At 37.7% G+C, this 19,295-nt stretch overlaps 1 protein-coding gene across 7 annotated transcripts in view; it reads left to right on the top strand.

Annotated features, from left to right (window-relative positions):
- The window catches only part of ash1 (histone-lysine N-methyltransferase ash1), a 1,128,611-nt gene that overhangs the window by 495,402 nt on the left and 613,914 nt on the right, over positions 1 to 19,295 (top strand). For 6 of the 7 annotated variants that reach the window (XM_090378882.1, XM_090378881.1, XM_090378879.1 and 3 more), the window contains one exon: positions 15,048 to 15,074. The exons of the other annotated variant lie outside the window; for it this stretch is intronic. In XM_090378882.1, coding sequence (XP_090235008.1) covers positions 15,048 to 15,074 — 27 coding nt within the window. The remainder of the gene's footprint in view (positions 1 to 15,047; positions 15,075 to 19,295) is intronic. 7 annotated transcript variants of the gene reach the window in all.

Here is a 19,295-nt window from a genome sequence, read left to right as displayed (position 1 = left end):
CGGACTGTTTTCTTCCGCAACTGGAGCACCCTCTGTTAGGGTGGAAAGTGAAAGTGTCTGCAATTCTGCCTAAACACAATAGGATGGAGTATATGATGAGAGCCTTGGAGCCAATTCGGCCCCGGAGAGATTGTGCAAGACTCAAGGGGTAGGATTTTTTTTCAGCCTGGTCTATGCTTCTTGACAGGAGAGACTGCTTCTACAGGGATGGGGTATACTTAAATAGAAAGGTTGCAAGAATATTTGCTGATGCTATAGAGGCAGTGTTAGGTGGGTAGGAAAACTGCTAGCTTGTGGGGATACACAGACTAAAAGGTTAACAGTGGCCACAGGCAGAGGCAAAAGTGATTTTTGCACTGCTTCTATTAGAATGAGCAGTAGTTTGTAAAGGAAGGCAATGGAGATTTCTAGGACTGCTGGGTGTCATAGTGGAACAAATAAATACATCGGCTGTGTTAGGGTATTATTATTATTATTATTAGCTATATGGTGCAAGGAAGCCCAAGGCTTATGCTGCACCAGCCAAAAAAAAAAAATTTCCCCAGTTACCCTGTGAGAGAGAGAGAGAGAGAGAGAGAGAGAGAGAGAGAGAGACGTAGAAGGGAATCACCAAGAAAAAGAAAAATGATGATATCCAGCTCAAGACCCTGGGTGTGCCAAACCCATACTCACTAGATGTGAGCCCTTGGGGGTGAGAGTAGAAACAGGTGCACGTATACTTGCATATACACCAATGCTAGGAATATAGTTAATAAATTTGATGAGCTTGACGTGCTAATCAAGTCATCAAATGCAGATGTTGGGATATCAGAGACGTGGTATCACACAGACATAAGCAGTGCAGAATTGGAATTTGGGAAGTACAATGTGTACAGAAAGGATAGACAGGACAGGAAGGGAGGAGGGGTTATGCTGTTAGTTAAGAAACACAAATCGAAGGAAGTGCATCCAATTGTTGTTGGTAGACAATGCAGTGTTGAGTCTGATTGGTGTGACATAAGGGCTGGGAAAGGAAAATTGAGAGTCGGTGGGTGTTATAGGCCTAATGAATCTGATGAGCGATTGTGCAGAGAAATAGAGTGGGCCAGTTAATCAGAATGTCTTATAATGAGGGATCTTAACTTTCCAGATAATGACTGGTACTTGTGGATTGGTCATTTGCACACTAGCGAGACTTTTGTGGATTTATTGTATGACTGTTTTCTACTGCAACATCTTTGAGAGGAAACAAGATTGATTTGATTATCAGCAGTGATTATTCATGCATCAAGAATTTGCAGATAAAGGAACCACTTGTTGATAGTGATCACAATGTACTGATGTGGGAATTACTTAAATATATAGTCACCTTTACGAAAGCTTTGGCTTTCGTAAAGGTGACTTCCATAGGATGTCAGAAGTTTTTAAATTCTGCACAGTGGGATCAACTGATGATGTTACCAACGTTGAATTCAAAACGGGCAGCCTTCAGGGACTTAACTTTGGAAGCTGCTAGGCTTTTCATTCCAACTAAGAAGTAATGTTCAAGATTGACGCCTAAATGGATGTCAGACGAACTAATGAGGCCCGTGGCAGAAAAGAAAAGTGTATGGGATGCATAGACAGTATTAGGTGACACAGAAGCCTATGGCAGATATAAACTAGTCTGGTAATCAAGTCACAAAGGAGGTTAGGCAGGCGAAGGCAGATTACAAGAAATCCTTGGCAAAGAATGCAAAGAAAAACAGCAAAGAGTTCTTTACTTATGTAAACTCTAGAAGTAAAGGGATAAATCAGATTGGACCACTTAACATAGATGGGTTGACTATTGATGATCATGCTCAGGTAGCTGATAAACTGAATGAGTATTTTGTATCTACATTCACACGTGAGGAGTTATTCAATGAGGGGAGTGTCAGAAGTTTATCAGACTCTAACAGGGAGCTGAGTGAATTTTTAATAACAGAGAGCAAAATGGAGGAGAAATAGTTCAAGTTAAACTTTAAAAAAAGGCACCTGGATATATGGAATCTATCCAGTTATGTTAAAGGGGTGGCAAAGGAAGTAAGCAGCCCCTTACCATAATTATGAAAGCTTCCTTGGACTCAGGGGATGTTCCCATGGACTGGAGGTGTGTAAATGTATCACCAGTTGACAAAGTGGGTTCAAAAGGTGACACAAGTAACTATAGTCCTGTTAGTTTAACTTGTGTTCCGAGGATAATTAATAATGGACTCACTGGTTAAAGAAGCATTGCAGGATCATCTGGACAAGACTACAGTAATCATTTAGACACAGAAGGGATTTGTTAAAGGGAGGTCTTCTCTAACCAATTTGATTGGATATGATGATGTGGTCACAAAGGAACTGTATGCCAAAAACAATTTTGATATCATATACAGTGGGGCCTTGTGCGGCGAACACCTCATACGACGAACTTTTTGTACCACGAACTCTGGTTTGTGTCCCCGGGTTTTAAACTCTTCCCATTTTATTTATTCCTATTTTCGTTTAAAAAAAAATACAAATTTTTTAAATAAAAATTTTTATTGCTTTTATACTGTGTAATGCGGTGCTTGATTATTGAACAAATTGAAGTATTCAGTGAGATTTTCAATGTTGTACTGTATATTCCTAGAATTATCCCAATCAGAACTGCAATATTCTGCAGTCATTATCCATAATTAATTCTTCGTTATTAATTATCCATAATTTCTTATCCATAATTAATTCTTCATATTTAATTATCCATGATTTCTTATCCATAATTAATTCTTCATTATTAATTATCCATAATTAATTCTTCACCATTAAGTGTCCATAATTAATTCTTGAAAACGAAACAGACAATGTCACGCAGCACAGTGCTCAGGAAAGAACACCAGGCGACAACAATATGCAAGGTATCAGCAGGCATCATGTGACGCTTGTCTCAACTTCACTCGGCTACAAGAGCCATATTGCAATGAATGCACTACTTTACCACGTGCCGACGGCTTCACTTGGGTGATCCTTTACGGCTTCTGACGGCTTCACTCGGATAAGTATTGAAAGAATACAAATTCATACATGACCACCAGATATCTCGGGATAATAATTTATGACATTAAAATGCTAACCCAAGTTATCTTGGGAAGTGGTTAATACTAACACAACACACATTCTGTTTTATTCACCATGTCTTTCTTTTGTTTCAGGAAAGTTCCAAATTTGTTTTTTGAAAGTTTCTTTTGAAAAGAGTTTAAAAAAAGATTTTGAAAAGATTCAAAAAATGGATCCTAAGAAAAGTGTCAGTGTAAGTCAGCCCAAGAACACACTCAAGAAAATCACTATTGAAACCAAGAAAGACATCATTGCCATGCATGAAAAAGGAGCTAGGGTAGTTGATCTGGCAATTGAATATGGAGTCAACAAATCCACCATTGGAACCATCTTGAAGAACAAGGAGACCATCAAGAATGTTGAGGTTGCAAAGGGAGTGACCAGATTAAGTACCCTAAGAAACCCCATCATTGAAGAAATGGAAAACTTGCTGTTACTGTGGATCCACCAAGGCATATGGCAGGAGATACCATCAGCAAAGAAGTCATCTGTCTGAAAGCCAAGCACATCAATGCTGACCTGAAGGGAAAAAACTCCAGGGCCAAGCTCTGAAGAATCTGAATTTAAGGCATGCAGTGGGTGGTTTTGAGAAGTTTAAGGGGAGGACTGGCATTCACAGTGTTATAAGGCATGGGGAGGCAACAAGTGCTGATAAAGAAGCCACTGATAAATTTGCCAAGAAATTTAATAAGCTCATGAAAGATGAAGGATATCTACCACAACAGATCTTCAACTGTGATGAAACTGGGATTTTCTGGAAAAAAAATTTCCACTAAAATCTACATCACAAAGGAAGAACAAGCTCTGCCAGGCCACAAGCCTGTGAAGGCTTGTGGCCTCCTCTTTGCTGCCAATACTAGTGGAGACCTGAAGATCAAGCCTCTCTTGGTGTATCATTCTGAAACACCAAGCGCATTTAAGAAGCACTCAATTATCAAAGGTAAACTTGGAGTCTACTGGAAATCTAACTCAAAAGCTTGGGTTACTAAGCTTCTTGTCAAGGACTGGGTAATTAATGAAGTCTTTGCACATACAGTGAAGAAATACCTGGAAGAAAAGAACTTGCCACTGAAGGCTCTCCTCACCATGGATAATGCACCTGGCCACCCACTTGATTTAGAAGATTCCCTGGAATTGGAGTTCAGCTTCCTGAAGATTGTTTTCTTACCTCCCAACACTACACCTCTAATTCAGCCAATGGACCAGAAACTTCAAGAAGGTCTACAACAAAGCAATTTTTCAACAGGTGCTTTGAAGTTTGCCATGCTTCCAGCTTCATGACATTGAGGAAATTTTGGAAGGAAGAATTTAACATTGTGCACGCCAATAGACTCATAGAAAAAGCTTGGGGTGAAGTGTCAGTCAGGAACCTGAACTCTGCCTGAAGAAACCTGTGGCCAGCCTCTGTTCAAGGAGAAGAACCTTATAATGGAGCCCAAGTAATGAAGGACATTGTTGCAGCAGCTAAGGACTTGGAAGTGGAAGATGATGTGGAGGAGAAGAAGATAAGAGGAGCATGAATATACAGCTGACCACGGAAGAACTGAAGGAGCTGCATAAACATCGGTTTGGGGAAACGGAAAAAAATATTTCCTCAGAGGAGGAGAAAGAGGAAAACATCACCAAAGGTCCAATGCCTTCAGCTACTATCAAGGAGATTCTTCAGAATTGGAAGAAGCTTCACAGCAGGGTGTTGGAGTGTCATTCCAATGCAGCTGAAGTGAACAGAGTGGGGGACCTCTACAATGACATAACGCTTCACTACTTTAGGAGCCTCCTTAAAAAGAGAGAAAAGCAATCAGCGCTGGATAGATTCTTCAATGCTAAAAAGCAGAAACATGCAGAAGAACTTGAAGAACTTGAAGCTTCTGAACTTGATGAACTTATAACCACGAAGAAGAATAAATAGTGTATGTAAATGGTGGCCTTTTTATTGTGGAGGGTCCGGCACCAATTAATTTATTTCCCATAAGATACTATGGGAAATCGCATTTTGAATTACTATTTTGAATCGCATTACTATGGGAAAGCTTTTCATACTGTTGCACATGGAAGACTGCTGTACAAATTGGAGAGATATGGCATTAAGGGTAAGTTGCTACAATGGATAAAGAGATTGTTGAGTGGGAGACAACAGCGAGTGGTAATCAGTGGACAAATGTTATTAGTGGAGTTCCCCAGGGTTCAGTGTTGGGCCCATTGTTGTTTTGTATATTTATCAGTGATATTGATGAAGGTATATCAGGTTTAATGTCCAAGTTTGCAGATGATACAAAGGTTGGCAGGGTTATTAATGACAGTAAAGACAGTATGCTACTCCAACTGGATCTAGATAAGTTGGGCAAATGGGCTGAGAAGTGGCAACTGAAGTTTAACATTGATAAATGCAAAGTGCTGTATATAGGTAGCAATAACCGAAGAGAAATATACAAACTGTGTGGTACTATACTCAGGGAAGTGGAAAGTGAAAAAGACCTGGGGGTAATTTTGTGCAATCAAATATGAAGTTCGCTGAGCAGTGTAGATGGGATGCCAGGGCAGGTCATGGAGTCTTGTCAATGATATATAGGAATTTTGCTAGCAGGGACAGGGAGGTGATTATCCCATTATACAAGGCAATAGTCAGGCCACACCTAGAGTACAGCCAGGCCTTGCATAACGCATGTTCGATTAACGCAATTTTCAGTTAATGCTATTTGAAAAATTATACCACTTTTCACTTTACACAATGTAAATTTCCAGTTAACGCGATCTTTTTTTTTTTTTTTTTTTTTTTATGCGATAGTTGAAAAAGATTTGAAGCGTGCGTTAAGCTTACCGCGAGTCATACGACCAATAAACAAATGTTTGCCTCCTGCCCGCCTCGGTGTGTTCCATCAACCATCGGAATAAGACGTGTTAGTTGTTTGTCTCCTGCTAGTAAAGTCAATGCACACTTGTATAAAAATTAAAATTTTTAAATGAGCCAAATGAAAATGTTACCGCGAAGGAGATAACGGTAAAAGAATTACATGAAATCTTTCGTATCGCATAGAACCTCAAACAAAAGGTTTGAGGTTCTCTGTGGTATTTATTTCGCCAGGGCCCAGAGAAGATTGCTATCGGAAATTGATTGATGAAAAGAGAAAGTCAACACTGTTCAAATATTTCCACAACAGTCATTTCTTCATTGTGTATTTTATGTCCGAAGTTCCCAAACTTTCTCGGTTCACAGTGCCCTTAGTGTCTCAGTAATTTTTTTTCAAGGCGCACCCAGACCAAAAGAAATACCTCACAGTTCCATTTAGAAGTTAGGTCCAAACAACTTAATAAGAAATGCTGAAACTGTGAACTACCTCGAGCTAGTGGTTCACACGGTGTCCGACAGATGTCGAGTATCGCTGTTTCCCCTCGAAAATTTAAAATATTCCGCACCGCACAGTTTGGGAACCGCTGTTTTATGCAATAAACATTTAATTCCATAATTATTTTCATTATCTTTTACATTGTATACAGTTAAAAAGTTATTTAAAAAGTATTTTTAAAATTCTTTATGGACATTCCAGAAGGTCAAGGACCAATTATAATTTTTCCTATTGATTATTATATTCGATTAACGCGTTTCCGTTTTTCGCAATGCGCTCGCAGGACGAATTAATTGCATTAATCGAGGCCAGCCTGTACTGTGTACAGGTCTTGAGGCCTCATTTTAGGAAGGATGTGGAGTTACTAGAATGAGTACAAAGAAGGGCAACAAGATTGGTGAGGGGGAACAGGGGTAGGTGCTCTTACCAAGAAAGGCTTAAGTTCTGCGAATTCCAGTGCCTGGAGAGTAGGCACCTATGAGGTGATCTGATTGAGGTGTATAAGGCCTTGAATGGGTTGAGCAAGCTCAATCGAGGTGATGGGATTTCTTCCTCTTGCTAAAATTAAGAACCTGAGGGGGCACAGGTTCAAATTGAGGAAAGACAGTTGTAGAATAGATGTGCGAAATTTTCCTTTAGCCAGCAGGTAGTTGATTGGTGGAACAGACTTCCATATTTTGTTGTGGACGTTGATAGCGCAAATAAATTTAAGGCTGAGCTTGGACAGGCATTTGGAACAAATAGAGGGTTTTTTTTTTGGCTGATGCTGCAAAAGCTTGCTTTTTTTCATCGTATGCCTTTACTAATGCTAAATTTGTTACTACCCCTAAGTCTAAACCAAGTGTAATCAAAAGCTGAACTGTAGCAATAATTCTTTTAAAAATATTTTGCCAATAACTCTTTTAAAAATATTTTGCCAATAACTTTCTTTCGATTGAAGTTGTTTCATTAGTTCCATGTCAATACAACCGAAAATTGAACATCTCTTAAAATAAACACATATAGCGTTAATGTGATCTGATGAAAAAGACCTTTCACCACTTGTTTATCCTCGGCATTGTGCAAAATATTTTCAGAATTGTTTCAACATTCGGAAATGTTGATCTAAATCATAATTAATGATATTGTACATATACTGAATATTTGAAACATTTTCTTCTTTGGCATAGTTGCTGCTTATGATTGATGCCTTTTTTAATATAAATATATTATTTTTTTAATTACTGCTTCATTTGATTCGTTGTTTATTGACAATTTCCGATTTTCAATTGGAAAGAGATTATAGTAACATAGCTTAAGAGTAATATAACTGATAATGGTATTGATTTAATATAAAAAATTAGCACAAGAATCAATTCATATTTTAAGAGTGAGAAAAAAGCTTTTGATAAAGGAAACATATGCCACAGTCACAATAGATAATGATACATAGATATGATATTTAAATTTTCTGTTACAAGAGAATCAAAATTTATTGAACTACAACACTACTTTCAGAGAGATATATATATATATATATATATATACACACACACACACACACCCTGAGTGTGTGCGCGCTTCTACGTATCACATTTTAACTTGGCACATCAACAATTAATCTAATTGTTACAATTTTCAGGTCTCAGCTTAGATAGAATCTCAAATCCATGGGTGGCCCAATTAAAATAGTTTCTGTAGAATGAATAAAATTTCCACAGAATGAATGGATTTTGGGAGACCTGGGTAGCCATTTTTCACGCCTCTGGCCTTTAGAAAATAGAGCTGCTGCTGTAGAAAGCAAGAATTAAGAGTTAGAAGGATTAACATTCCACAATTTATTGGTGTTCGTAACACATTTAAAGCTGCTCTGCCACATACTGGGCCCTGAGTGCCAAGCGATTTTCCTAAGTGATATATAGTACTCTTTCTCAGTGATTTCGTTATATTTTCTTTCCAGTGCTTTTCTCATCCTCATTTCTTTGTAAGTGGTTCTACACTTAACAGATCCTAAGTAAGAACCCAGAAAGGAAAATTACCTTTCTTTTCCTAGAATATTTATTAATTTTTGCACTAACAACCTAACCTCTCCAACCGCTTGGCCACTAGGTGGCACCGCTCCTGCCTCCACGTGGCGGGACCAGAAATCTGGAAGGAAAAGCTCTCACTCCCAGGGCTAAAAGGAGCAACAATGGACTGCGATGCATGTCCACCCCGAGTGCCAACAGGCTCTCAACATACTGAGACCCGCAGAATGGAAGATGATCCCAATCTTCGAAAAAGAATGAAAAAGAACTCTAACAAATCAGAACCACCAGATTTTTTGATTATACATTCTTTATCGACTCAGCCGCTAAGCAGACTCTCTCCCTTTGTCATCCAGAGATGTCTGGTGAATGCAGCAGGTACACCGAAAATGGCGAAAAGGCTCCAATCAGGAGATCTTTTAATTGAGACCAGTCAGTCAAGGCATTCAGAATTTTTACTAAAAATGTCATCTATAAGCGGAATCCCAATCAAAGTCTCACCGCATAACTCCTTGAACTACTCAAAAGGAGTAATAAGCGAGTGGGATTTGTTGAACGTAACTGAAGAGGAGATAGTCATGGAATTACTAGAACAGAAAGTAACTCAAGCAAGAATTATGATGAAGAAGGATGACATACTTGTTCCCACACGTAATATTATATTGACCTTTAGTACACCGAATTTGCCGACCTCAGTTAATGCAGGCTACCTACACTGGTTATCCTCCCCCCATACATTCCAAACCCTTTAAGATGTTTCAAGTGCCAAAAGTTTGGTCACTCCCAGACAACACGCAGAGGCGAAACTACTTGTCCTAACTGTGGGTCAAAAACCCATTCATAAATGGAGTGTACTGCGAAGGCTCCGGAATGTCCAAATTGCAAGAATGACCATCCAGTATACTCAAAATCGTGCGAACTCTGGAAAATTGAAAAAAGAATACAAAAGTACAAGATCGAGAATAAGGTCACATATCAACAAGCAAGAAAGCAAATAAAGTCAACTATCCCAAAAACCACGTACGCTTCCGTTACACTAAAGTGCCAATCTGTTTCAACCCAAACTGAGGTATCAATTCCGCCCAATACATCCATTGCACAATGGGCACGGTCTGTGCTATCAACATCTCAACCTACCACCAAACCCGCTCTAGTTGATGAAATAAGTTTCGCCTAAAATAAAATCATGTGATAAAATGTCAAATAAATCACGAAGGCAACAAGCCACTGAATTACAAAAGACAAACTCAAATAGAATGGACTCTGAAAATATAGCTACACACAAACAGTCTTTGATCTTCATGCAGAAGATGATATGGAGACTGGATTTTCATCAGGTCAAACTGATGACATAGAAGAGAGTACAGATCCCGGACGACCCAATTTTCCTAGAAAAGATAGAATGAAATATGACCATCAAAAGCAAACCACTCACAAGAAACAGACTCGCCTTCCCTCCTCAAACCCTGATAATGAAGAACATTGTTCAATGGAATTGTAGAGATTTATGCAGCAATACCGGTGACATCTATGATTTAATCTCCCGATATGGTTCTATAGCCGCTTGCATACAAGAGACTAATCTAACTCCACAAGTAACTCCATCATTCAGAAATTTTACATTTTACAGAAAAGATAGAAACTCCTCATTATCCTCATGTGGAGGTGTCGCGATTCTAGTTGACTGTAAAATACCTTCTAGAAACATTACGCTTCAAACCCACTTAGAAGCTATTGCTGTATGTGTATCAGTTGGGCAAATTCTAACTGTAGTATCTCTGTACCTTCCACCTAACAAGATGTGTACGTTTAAAGAACTAGAAGACCTCATAAGACAAATACCACCACCTTTTTGTATCCTCGGTGATTTCAATGCGCATTATCCATTGTGGGGATCAGACCACATGGACAGTAGAGGACACTTGATCGAGACGATACTAGACCAACTGAATCTAACATTACTGAACAATGCTGAAAATACTTATACTCACCTTCCCACTGGATCTATGTCAGCAATTGATTTAACTCTCTGTTCCCCCATATTATATCCCAGTATAGAATGGACAGTATTAAATGACCCACACAATAGTGATCACTTTCCAATCATATGCAGAATCCAAACGCTTCAAACATCATACCCTGATAATTGCTCAAAATGTAAATTCTCCAGAGCAGATTGGGAAAAGTTTTCAACCCATCTTTCTTTTGATAGCCAATTGATCACACTACAACCCATTAATGATGTCACAGAGCATATTACCAGGCAAAAACTGACCATTGCCTCCGAAGCAATACCTCAAGCCTCCACATGTAAACACAAAAATCTTAAACACTGGTAGAATGAAGCTTGTACCAATGCCAAGAAGGAAAAAAATAAAGCTTGGAACCTGTTCTGGAAGTTCCCAACTACCTGATTCAATATAAAAGGCTCAAGTCAAAAGCTAGACAAATTAGAAGAAAAGCCAAAAAGGAATCATGGATACAGTTTGCCTCCACTATTACAAAGGACACTAGCAGTCGACTCATTTGGAAAATGATTTGGCAATTAAATGGTAAATATCTACCTCTTTCTTCTCCCATCTTAATCAAAAATGGACAGGAACTTCTAAATAAGAAATAGCTAACGCCCTTGCAGAGAATTTCTACCAAACATCTGCCATGTCAGCATTTGGCAACTCTTTTCTTAAAATCAAAGCTTCGGCTGAAAGGTACAAACTAAAATTCCATACTACCCAATATATTGCCTATAATCAACCGTTTAACCTATTTGAGCTGCAAACAGCATTAAATAGATCACCAAAAAGTGCAGCTGGACCTGATGGTATATATTATGTAATACTGAAACATATAAACAGTACGGCCTTGAATTTACTATTAATGTTCTATAATCGGATATAAATTTCGAACAGTAGTGAAACCAATTTGTCACGATTTTATTAAATGAAAATGGCATCAGTTACTTTCCGGATAGGGTCTGACACTAACTCAGTTACTTTCCGGAAGTGACGTCAATGACGTCATTTCCATTCTTTTTGCATTTCCCATGGTTCAAACGGTACAAAGCATCATGGGAAAGGCATAAAGAACAGAGTCGGGACAGGAGATTGTGCAAAGGATCATGAGATGTGATTTTGGAAGTGCTCAGAGCTGACATAACCAGCTGGTTGTGGAAAAATGTTTATGATTCAGAGCATACCACTTAGGTGACTTTGGGCTAACCATGCCACCCGTGGCAGAAACCTTTTGGTAACCAAAGAAATGGATAACTTGAGGGCAATGTGCACAGTAGTTCCATCAATTTCAGTGGCAGCTTTGCCAGTTGCATGTAATGTAGGCGTTACAGTATCCATCTGTATTACTAAAGCTGTTATATATTTTCATCAAGAGGAGAATCATAAATGTTTTTCTGCAATCAGATGGACCGGTCAAGAATATTTGAATCAGTTCGCAATTGGGAGATAACAGACTTCAAATTACATGCACAAATAGAGTTGCAGAATTCCTTGTTCGTCATCAAGTTTTCGCGTTTTCAAGTTTTTGCAGTTGCACCGAGTCGGTTGAGCATGGCGAGCTCCTCATTCATCTCACTGTTTGGATGATTGTATAAGTTTCAAAAGGGGTCTTCTTCTCGCAGTCGCGTTACATGGCTCTGCAGATCATTACCGCATGCTTCATCAAGGTCACTGTCGTCATTGTCTTGACATATTGGCTTACATATTTCAATCGATTTGTGAATGCCCAAGTCTCCTATTCATACAATTTATGCTGTTTTTGTATGAGCTCTTCATTGTCGTCATAGATCTTGACATATATCATCTCTGACAGTATCTCTGTTTCCTCATTGTGTAATGGAATGTGGAACCTTTCCATCTCGCGCTTATACTCATTGAGATTTCGAGCCAAGTCATAGTTTTGATAGTGTATGGTAGAGTTTGAATGGGGAATAACTTGTAGTTCTAGAAAGTTGGGGGCCAGCACATCAATAACCCAGGTATTGTCAACTGTTTGAGGACTACCATAGCAAAGGTGTGGTTGGAATGGTACAAAGGGGGATCACACAACCACCCAACATGCTGGTATGGGAACACCACTGGGTGACAGTCAAGATAAATGGCATTTGGCATTGTGAACCGCCTGTTGTCCTGTACAACAGATGGGTCACAATTCCTCAATTAATGGCAGCCAGACTACAACCAAGGCATACAGAGTAAAGTTTCCAAGGAGAACATTTAGCAGATGCTTTTGCAGATAGGCCTATGGAGTAGGCGACCTGTTCACATGCCCATGTTGACTGACCATCATTTACAGCTCCACATGGAGTGGGCACAGGAACACCATTCCTAAACATTGGACAACTGTGTAATAGTTTCCTGGTCTGAAGAATCATGCTGATGAATATGTGTATTTGACTGCGAGCAGTCTGGTTGCAGGTGAACAGTTGCAACAATTGTTTGGACAGGTATTTTGAACGAACAGAGGGGTGAAGTGGAAGTGGGGTTTTTTTTTTTTTTTTTGGCTGATGCTGCATAAGCTTGCTTTCTTGCATCAAATGCCTCTACTAATGCTAATGCTGATGCTAACAAGACTGCACAGTTGGACAAAAACAAGCAAGGCAGCGTTTATGTTATCATGGTTTGGGGGTTGTTTTCCTGGACATAACTTGGTCTCATTATCCCCATTGAACATACTCTCACCTCCAGATCCCAACTCAACATTGTTTCAGACTAAGTTTTGCACTACATTGTTTAAAGGATTGTGTCCAAGCATTTCAACTAATTCTATCGCTTCCAAATTCCCCTGACATCAATCCAACTGAACATTTATGGATTAGTGGAATGCAACATTCACCAGTTCATGCCAGTGCATTACTCCCTTACTGAAATCCAGGACAACCTTCTCTCTAGCTGGTTCAGGATACCTGAAGAAACCTTTTGTGGTCTCGTGCAGTTGATGCCATGCTGGATGCTAACGGTTAACATGGCAAAAGTTGGCCCTACACCTATTATGTAGGTGGTCATAATGTTTTGGCTCATGAGTGTATATAAATCATTTGTATTGATAAGAATATTGTAACCTGAATATTAAACAATTTATTTAAAAATAAAATATTTAGACATTAAAATTTATAGTTATAAAAGAAACCAAGCATAAAAGATATTAAAAATAAATAAGCTGAAAGAAAAGAAATAGAATGTGCAATATAGCAATTAAAAGTGATAAGAATATATGCAAAACAGCAATATATGATAAAGTAAACATACAAAGCATGTGGGCCTCTTTTATCAGCTTAAACTGAAGCAAGGATAACAGCCTTTCTTATACCCCAGAAGCTATATAATAGTATCAGACATGTAGCACTATGCATATCGAGCTGGCAGATGAAATAAAAGAAAGATGGAAGGGGCAAGAAGAGGAAGAAGCAGGCTAACGTAATTTAACGTTCAGCCAATTATTCACCAAACTCTGTACATGACGATCACCTGCTTGTTTATTTACCTGCCATCTGTTATCACTGTGTAAAATAAAAGCCTCCATAATAGGATGTATGCAGGCCCCAGAATTACGATTAATAATGGGACTTGCAACACCTGTATGGTGGGCCTCTAACCATGACAAGTGGTTAGAGGCCCAATCCACTATTTCAACGTTCATTTGGGGGGTTAAAATTGCAGTGTTGCTCAACCTAATAATGTTCCACAGTGGCAAAACTGCTGAAATCAGCCTGGCAAATAGCCTCCTCATACTCGGGAGCACAATCATATTGCCTGCACTCAGTTTTGCCAATGTAACCTACCTGGCAATCTGGGCAAGCAATATAATATATCACCATTGAACGATGCCACAATGGAAGCGTCGATTTTATCCTAGAAGTAACCAATTGCAGTGTTCTACCAAGACGTTTTACACAGCCAATATGGTAATGTCATAAAATCCTGGCAAGATGAGTGGAGACACTCAGATAGTAGGGGATGTATGCGGTGGCAACATGTGAATCATCGCGCCTAGGGTGGTAACCAGTTTTGTCACATTGAATTTTGGACAAATCGAATCAGCCCAAATTCTAGTAAACCCAGCTTCTCCGTCAGATCTGACGGAGATTAGAACCCATTAATAATCATAATTCTGGGGGGGCCCATGGACATTCTGTTATTGAGGCCATTATTTTACATATTGATGAGAGATGCCAAATGGTTGTCATATACTGTGTTTAAAGCCTGTTGAATGATTGGCTGATGAATATTAAATTACGTTAGCCCTCTTCTTCCTCTTCCTTTTTTCTTTTCTTGCATCCACGAGGCTCAATGCACATAGCATTGTATATCCAGTGTAGCTTCTGGAATATATATCCAGTGTAGCTTCTGGAATATATATCCAGTGTACCTTCTGGAATATAAGAAATGCTGTTGTCATTGCTTCAGTCTAAGTTAAAAAAGAGGTCCCTATGGCTTGAATGCTCCTTGTATGTTTACTTTATAGCTTATTTGCATTTTTTGCCTATATTATATTTTTATCACTTTTAATTACTATGCCAAACATTTTATTTACTTTTATTATCTTTTATAGTTATTTTTTATGTTTATGTATTTTATTTTTAATTAAATTGTTTAATGTTTAGGTCAGTGGTTACAACGTTCTTATCAATGTGAGTATACTGATGCCTGAAGTCTTTTTTATTATATTTTTTAATAAAGAATTTTTTATTAAGTATAATCCTTTATGTGAAAATTAAGATTTTTGAATAAAGGATTATCTGAAAGTAAATATTTTTCTAGAAATATTTGACTTCAGTTATATAAAGTAAAGATACATTCCTGTGCGAATTCACCTGTGAAATATTTCATTTACTACAAGTTTACTTTTGGCAGGACAGTTTGTTGTTATTTGGTTTTTAGGAGCATTAGCAACTAAGGCCACATGGCTCCGGAGATATGCAGTGGTCATTCCCTGACCTTTCTGCATCCTCCGTATTTGGTGGGCACGGGCTCGAACCCCGGTCTAATCAAGAAGCGTGTGCTACGCACTGCTGCTCCTGCCCACCTGGCTACGGAGGCTCCTTTGGCAAGACAGATGTGATGTGATGTCAAAATCCTATGAATATAAAATAATCCTAAAATTCAAAAGGCACTTTATTTGTGAAACATACAGCAGTAATTACAGTGATTCAAATGTGGTGCTCATTTGGAATAAAGAAATAAAATAATTTGCAATATCGAAAGCAGCTTGTTTGATATTTCAATGTGTCGATTTTCTCAGTGCCAGTAATTGAAAGGTGACCCTACAGGATTCAACATTGGGCATGTTCTGAACAATCTGGAGATCATTTCAAAAAACTGTTTACCACTTAGTGTTGATGTGGTAAAAAATTGGTGTTTTAAGACACCGATTTTTAGGTGTCTTAGAAATTGGAGTAGCAAGGGCATTAGAAGAGGAGCTGAGCACTTCATCAAAATGTGGTCTTCACCATCATATTATTTTGTATGCTGAAATGGGTGCTGCATTTTTGTGAAAGAGGATAAATTCATGGTGTGAATTTATCATTATATTATTATTATTATTAGCTGTATGGTGCAAGGAAGCCTGAAGCTTATGCTGCACCAGCCAAAAAAAAAAAAAAAAAAAAAATTCCTGAGTTACCCTGAGAGACAGAGAGAGAGAGAGTCAAAAGTAGAAGGGATTCACCAAGAAAGAGAAGAATGATGATATCCAGCTGAGAACCCTGGGTGTGCCAAGCCCATACTCACCAGATGTGAGTCCCGAGAGAAATTCTAGAAGAAAGACATTTAAGCAATTACAACTGATGAATGATGCCAAAGTAAAAAAAGAGGTCCTTTCTGAAGCCTCTCTATCATGTTGGCTTTCTTTTGTTATATGTGTAACTAGATTTGTAGAACAGTGATGACCTTTGACAATTCTGTTTAAAGGAGATGTTAGAAATGATAAGAAAACCAATACGTGCACTTCTCAGAGTAACCAAATTGAAAACTGACTTATGTTCAAATCCATTTTATGATTCAAAAGTTTTGAAAGGCAAATTAAGGAACTCACGAAAAAGAAGTGAATTACAAGCTTATGGTGAAAGCAGGCTGAAAATTCTTGGTTTGTCATCCTCACTTGTGCATAAAATCTGTTCATATTTCTCTCTTCTATCTTGAATAAACAATTTGATGCACAGAAGGTAGAAAACCTAATGGTATTGATCATTTCCCCTCGATATCCAGCTTTTGCAATGGGAGACAAAGTCAACCATCGAGAATATCACAATGGAAGTTTTTTTCAGCCTGACTGGAATGACTTCAAACATCAGGCTGTCAGTATATGCAGTCTTATTAAATCAACGTAATTCAGACAAACTAACTGTGCCTCTTTTAACATTAGAAATGATTTCATAAATTTTATGTTGTAAATATTTTCCCTGCAAAACTCATACAAATGCCGTGTCTTTAGTTTCCTCACTTATATTAACACAGGCTCTGCATCCTGAGTATATCACTTTGTTTGAGTTTTCTGTATTGTTTCTTTTTTAATAAATAAAATGACTCTTTCTCTATAAGATAAAAAGAAAATTACATTTAAATAAAGAAAGTTACGTGGAAGTAACACAAAAAAAGATGCACAGCTGATTCAAGCCAAAAAGCTGTATCTTAGCTACAGTATTAATTTTTTGATATTATTCTATATTTTCTTTCTATTTCTAATCACAAAGAATATTTTTCTACTATACTCGGACTTTGATAAATAATCGAACTCTTATTGTTAACATTAAGCTTTAATAGCAAAACAGTATGCCAATGCAAATAAGCATTTTCACTGTAGTTTTTGACTTCCATTTTGGAACAGCTTTGTGTTTACAACATATCAATGAAGAAGGAATCTTTTTTTTTTTTTTTTTAAATACCATTCTTTGTGATTTTGTAAACTTTACAAAATAAAAAAAAAAAGTAAAATAAATAAGTTTTATTCGGACCTTGGAATGTCCTCTTGGGTTTTACATTCTTTATGAAGATATAATACTATTTAATGTGATCCTTGGTTATAATAATCCACCACATGTAAATTAATTTTCATATACAGTCTTGCAGTTGCATAAGCCATTCTTTTGTAGTAAAATGGGCTTTTAATAATCTTACAATAGTGATTATTTTGGTAATATTCACTTGTATGTGAATGTTATGTAACTTCTTATAAATTCACTTGGAATATACCTTTTGGCCACTACAAAGGTGTATACAGAATTTTAAGTCTACTAGTCTTTATTACGGTTGAGATATAATTGTCAACTTTTCCCAACTCTGAGCCAGCAGACATTATAAATTCTTTCTAAATGTTCATTCAACATCTATTTCTTCTGCATTCCAAGCCATATTGGGATCAGGTGTAATGAAGTGGCAGATGCTGTTGGCATATCTGCACAACCTTTCTACAGACTACAGGTAAGCAATATACAGTAGGTTACTGTTCTGGTGGAAATGGTCATTCCAGGACAGTAAGGAACAAGCAATATCAGATAGCCTATAATCAGACACTGGCAGTCTCTTCTTCCAGGAACCGTAGAGGACATTACTCATGTTCACCTCCACACAAGATATGGTTGTCTTACGCATCCTTTTCTGCTGAGGGCTGATGACCTCCCTATGTTTGAGAACTGTGACTCCTTTTTTAGCCATAATGAAATTATCAGTCCTTCCATTCGGTGATCCTAGAGCGTAATAGATAGAAAGTTGTAAATCTGAATTCAATTTCAATTACTCTAGTGGGAACATTTGTCAAAATCTGTGCAGTGACATCATTCTCTCACGTAATTCCTGTTCCTATAAAGGGAAAAATGAAAACACATTAATCTTCTCTTCATAAGGAGTTGAATCATATACAGTAGGCCCTCGTTATAACGCAGTTTGCTTTACGCTGATTCGCTATAACGCTGTTCTTATATTATAACCCGTATCTGACTATAACGCTCTTTTACAGATTGCATTTTTGCATATTTAACGAAATCGTTTCATTTGATATAGTCGATAACTTGAAAATGAATAGCAAAACAGCATTAAAACATTTCCCACGCCGACTTAAGAAATTTTCCCACGCTCAGTTAAATTTTCTCACACGCTAATTTAATAACAAGTCACACGCAGTACAGTGACTTGTTATGTAGTTCCGAGATCAACATTTTAAAAAATGATCAAATATATTGCTTGTAATATTTGCGTTATATGCATTTATCCGAAGTCTAGTCATCACTCAGTACAGTATTAGACATTGTGCGTAACGGACAGTTTACTTGAACATTGTATCATAATTAATGCAACCAACGCAGTTACATTTTCGAAGAGTTAATAATGGCCGATAAGAATGAAAAAGCAACAACGTCTGAGCGCAGTACGAAGACTATAAATATAAGAAAAAGACTGACTTTGAAAATTAAATTAGACGTTTTGAAGCGAATTGGTTCCGGTCAACGACAAGCGGATGTGTGCCATAATTTAGGACTTGCGAGTTTAACTCTAAGAACAATTATAAAAAAAATAAAGAATTCATTTTAGCAGTGGGAAAGATAGTTGTTCCACTGCAAGCAACTAGTGCTAGGCCGACTATTAGGATTGAAATGGAAAGACGTTAACTAATTTTATTGAAGATAATATCCAATGCAGAATTCGGTTAAATTAAATATTACAAAAAAAAAAAAAAAAGAGAGAGAGAGAGAGAGAGAGATTAGCCAATATGATGATCTGAAGAAACTCACCTAAAAAAAAAAAAAAAAAAAAAATGTGGAACCATTTAAAACTGGTAAGGGAGGAAGAAGCCGCATGTGCAGATCAAGGAACCAAAACTTTCAAAAAAGAACTTGTTAAAATTATTGAAGAGAGAG

This window comes from Mastigoproctus giganteus, chromosome 8 (assembly GCF_048544385.1).
Source record: "Mastigoproctus giganteus isolate SK-2022 chromosome 8, ASM4854438v1, whole genome shotgun sequence".
NCBI classification, from domain to species: domain Eukaryota; kingdom Metazoa; phylum Arthropoda; class Arachnida; order Uropygi; family Thelyphonidae; genus Mastigoproctus; species Mastigoproctus giganteus.
The sequence above is the reverse complement of the archived record's forward strand: the minus strand, read 5'-3'. Positions and strand labels throughout refer to the sequence as shown.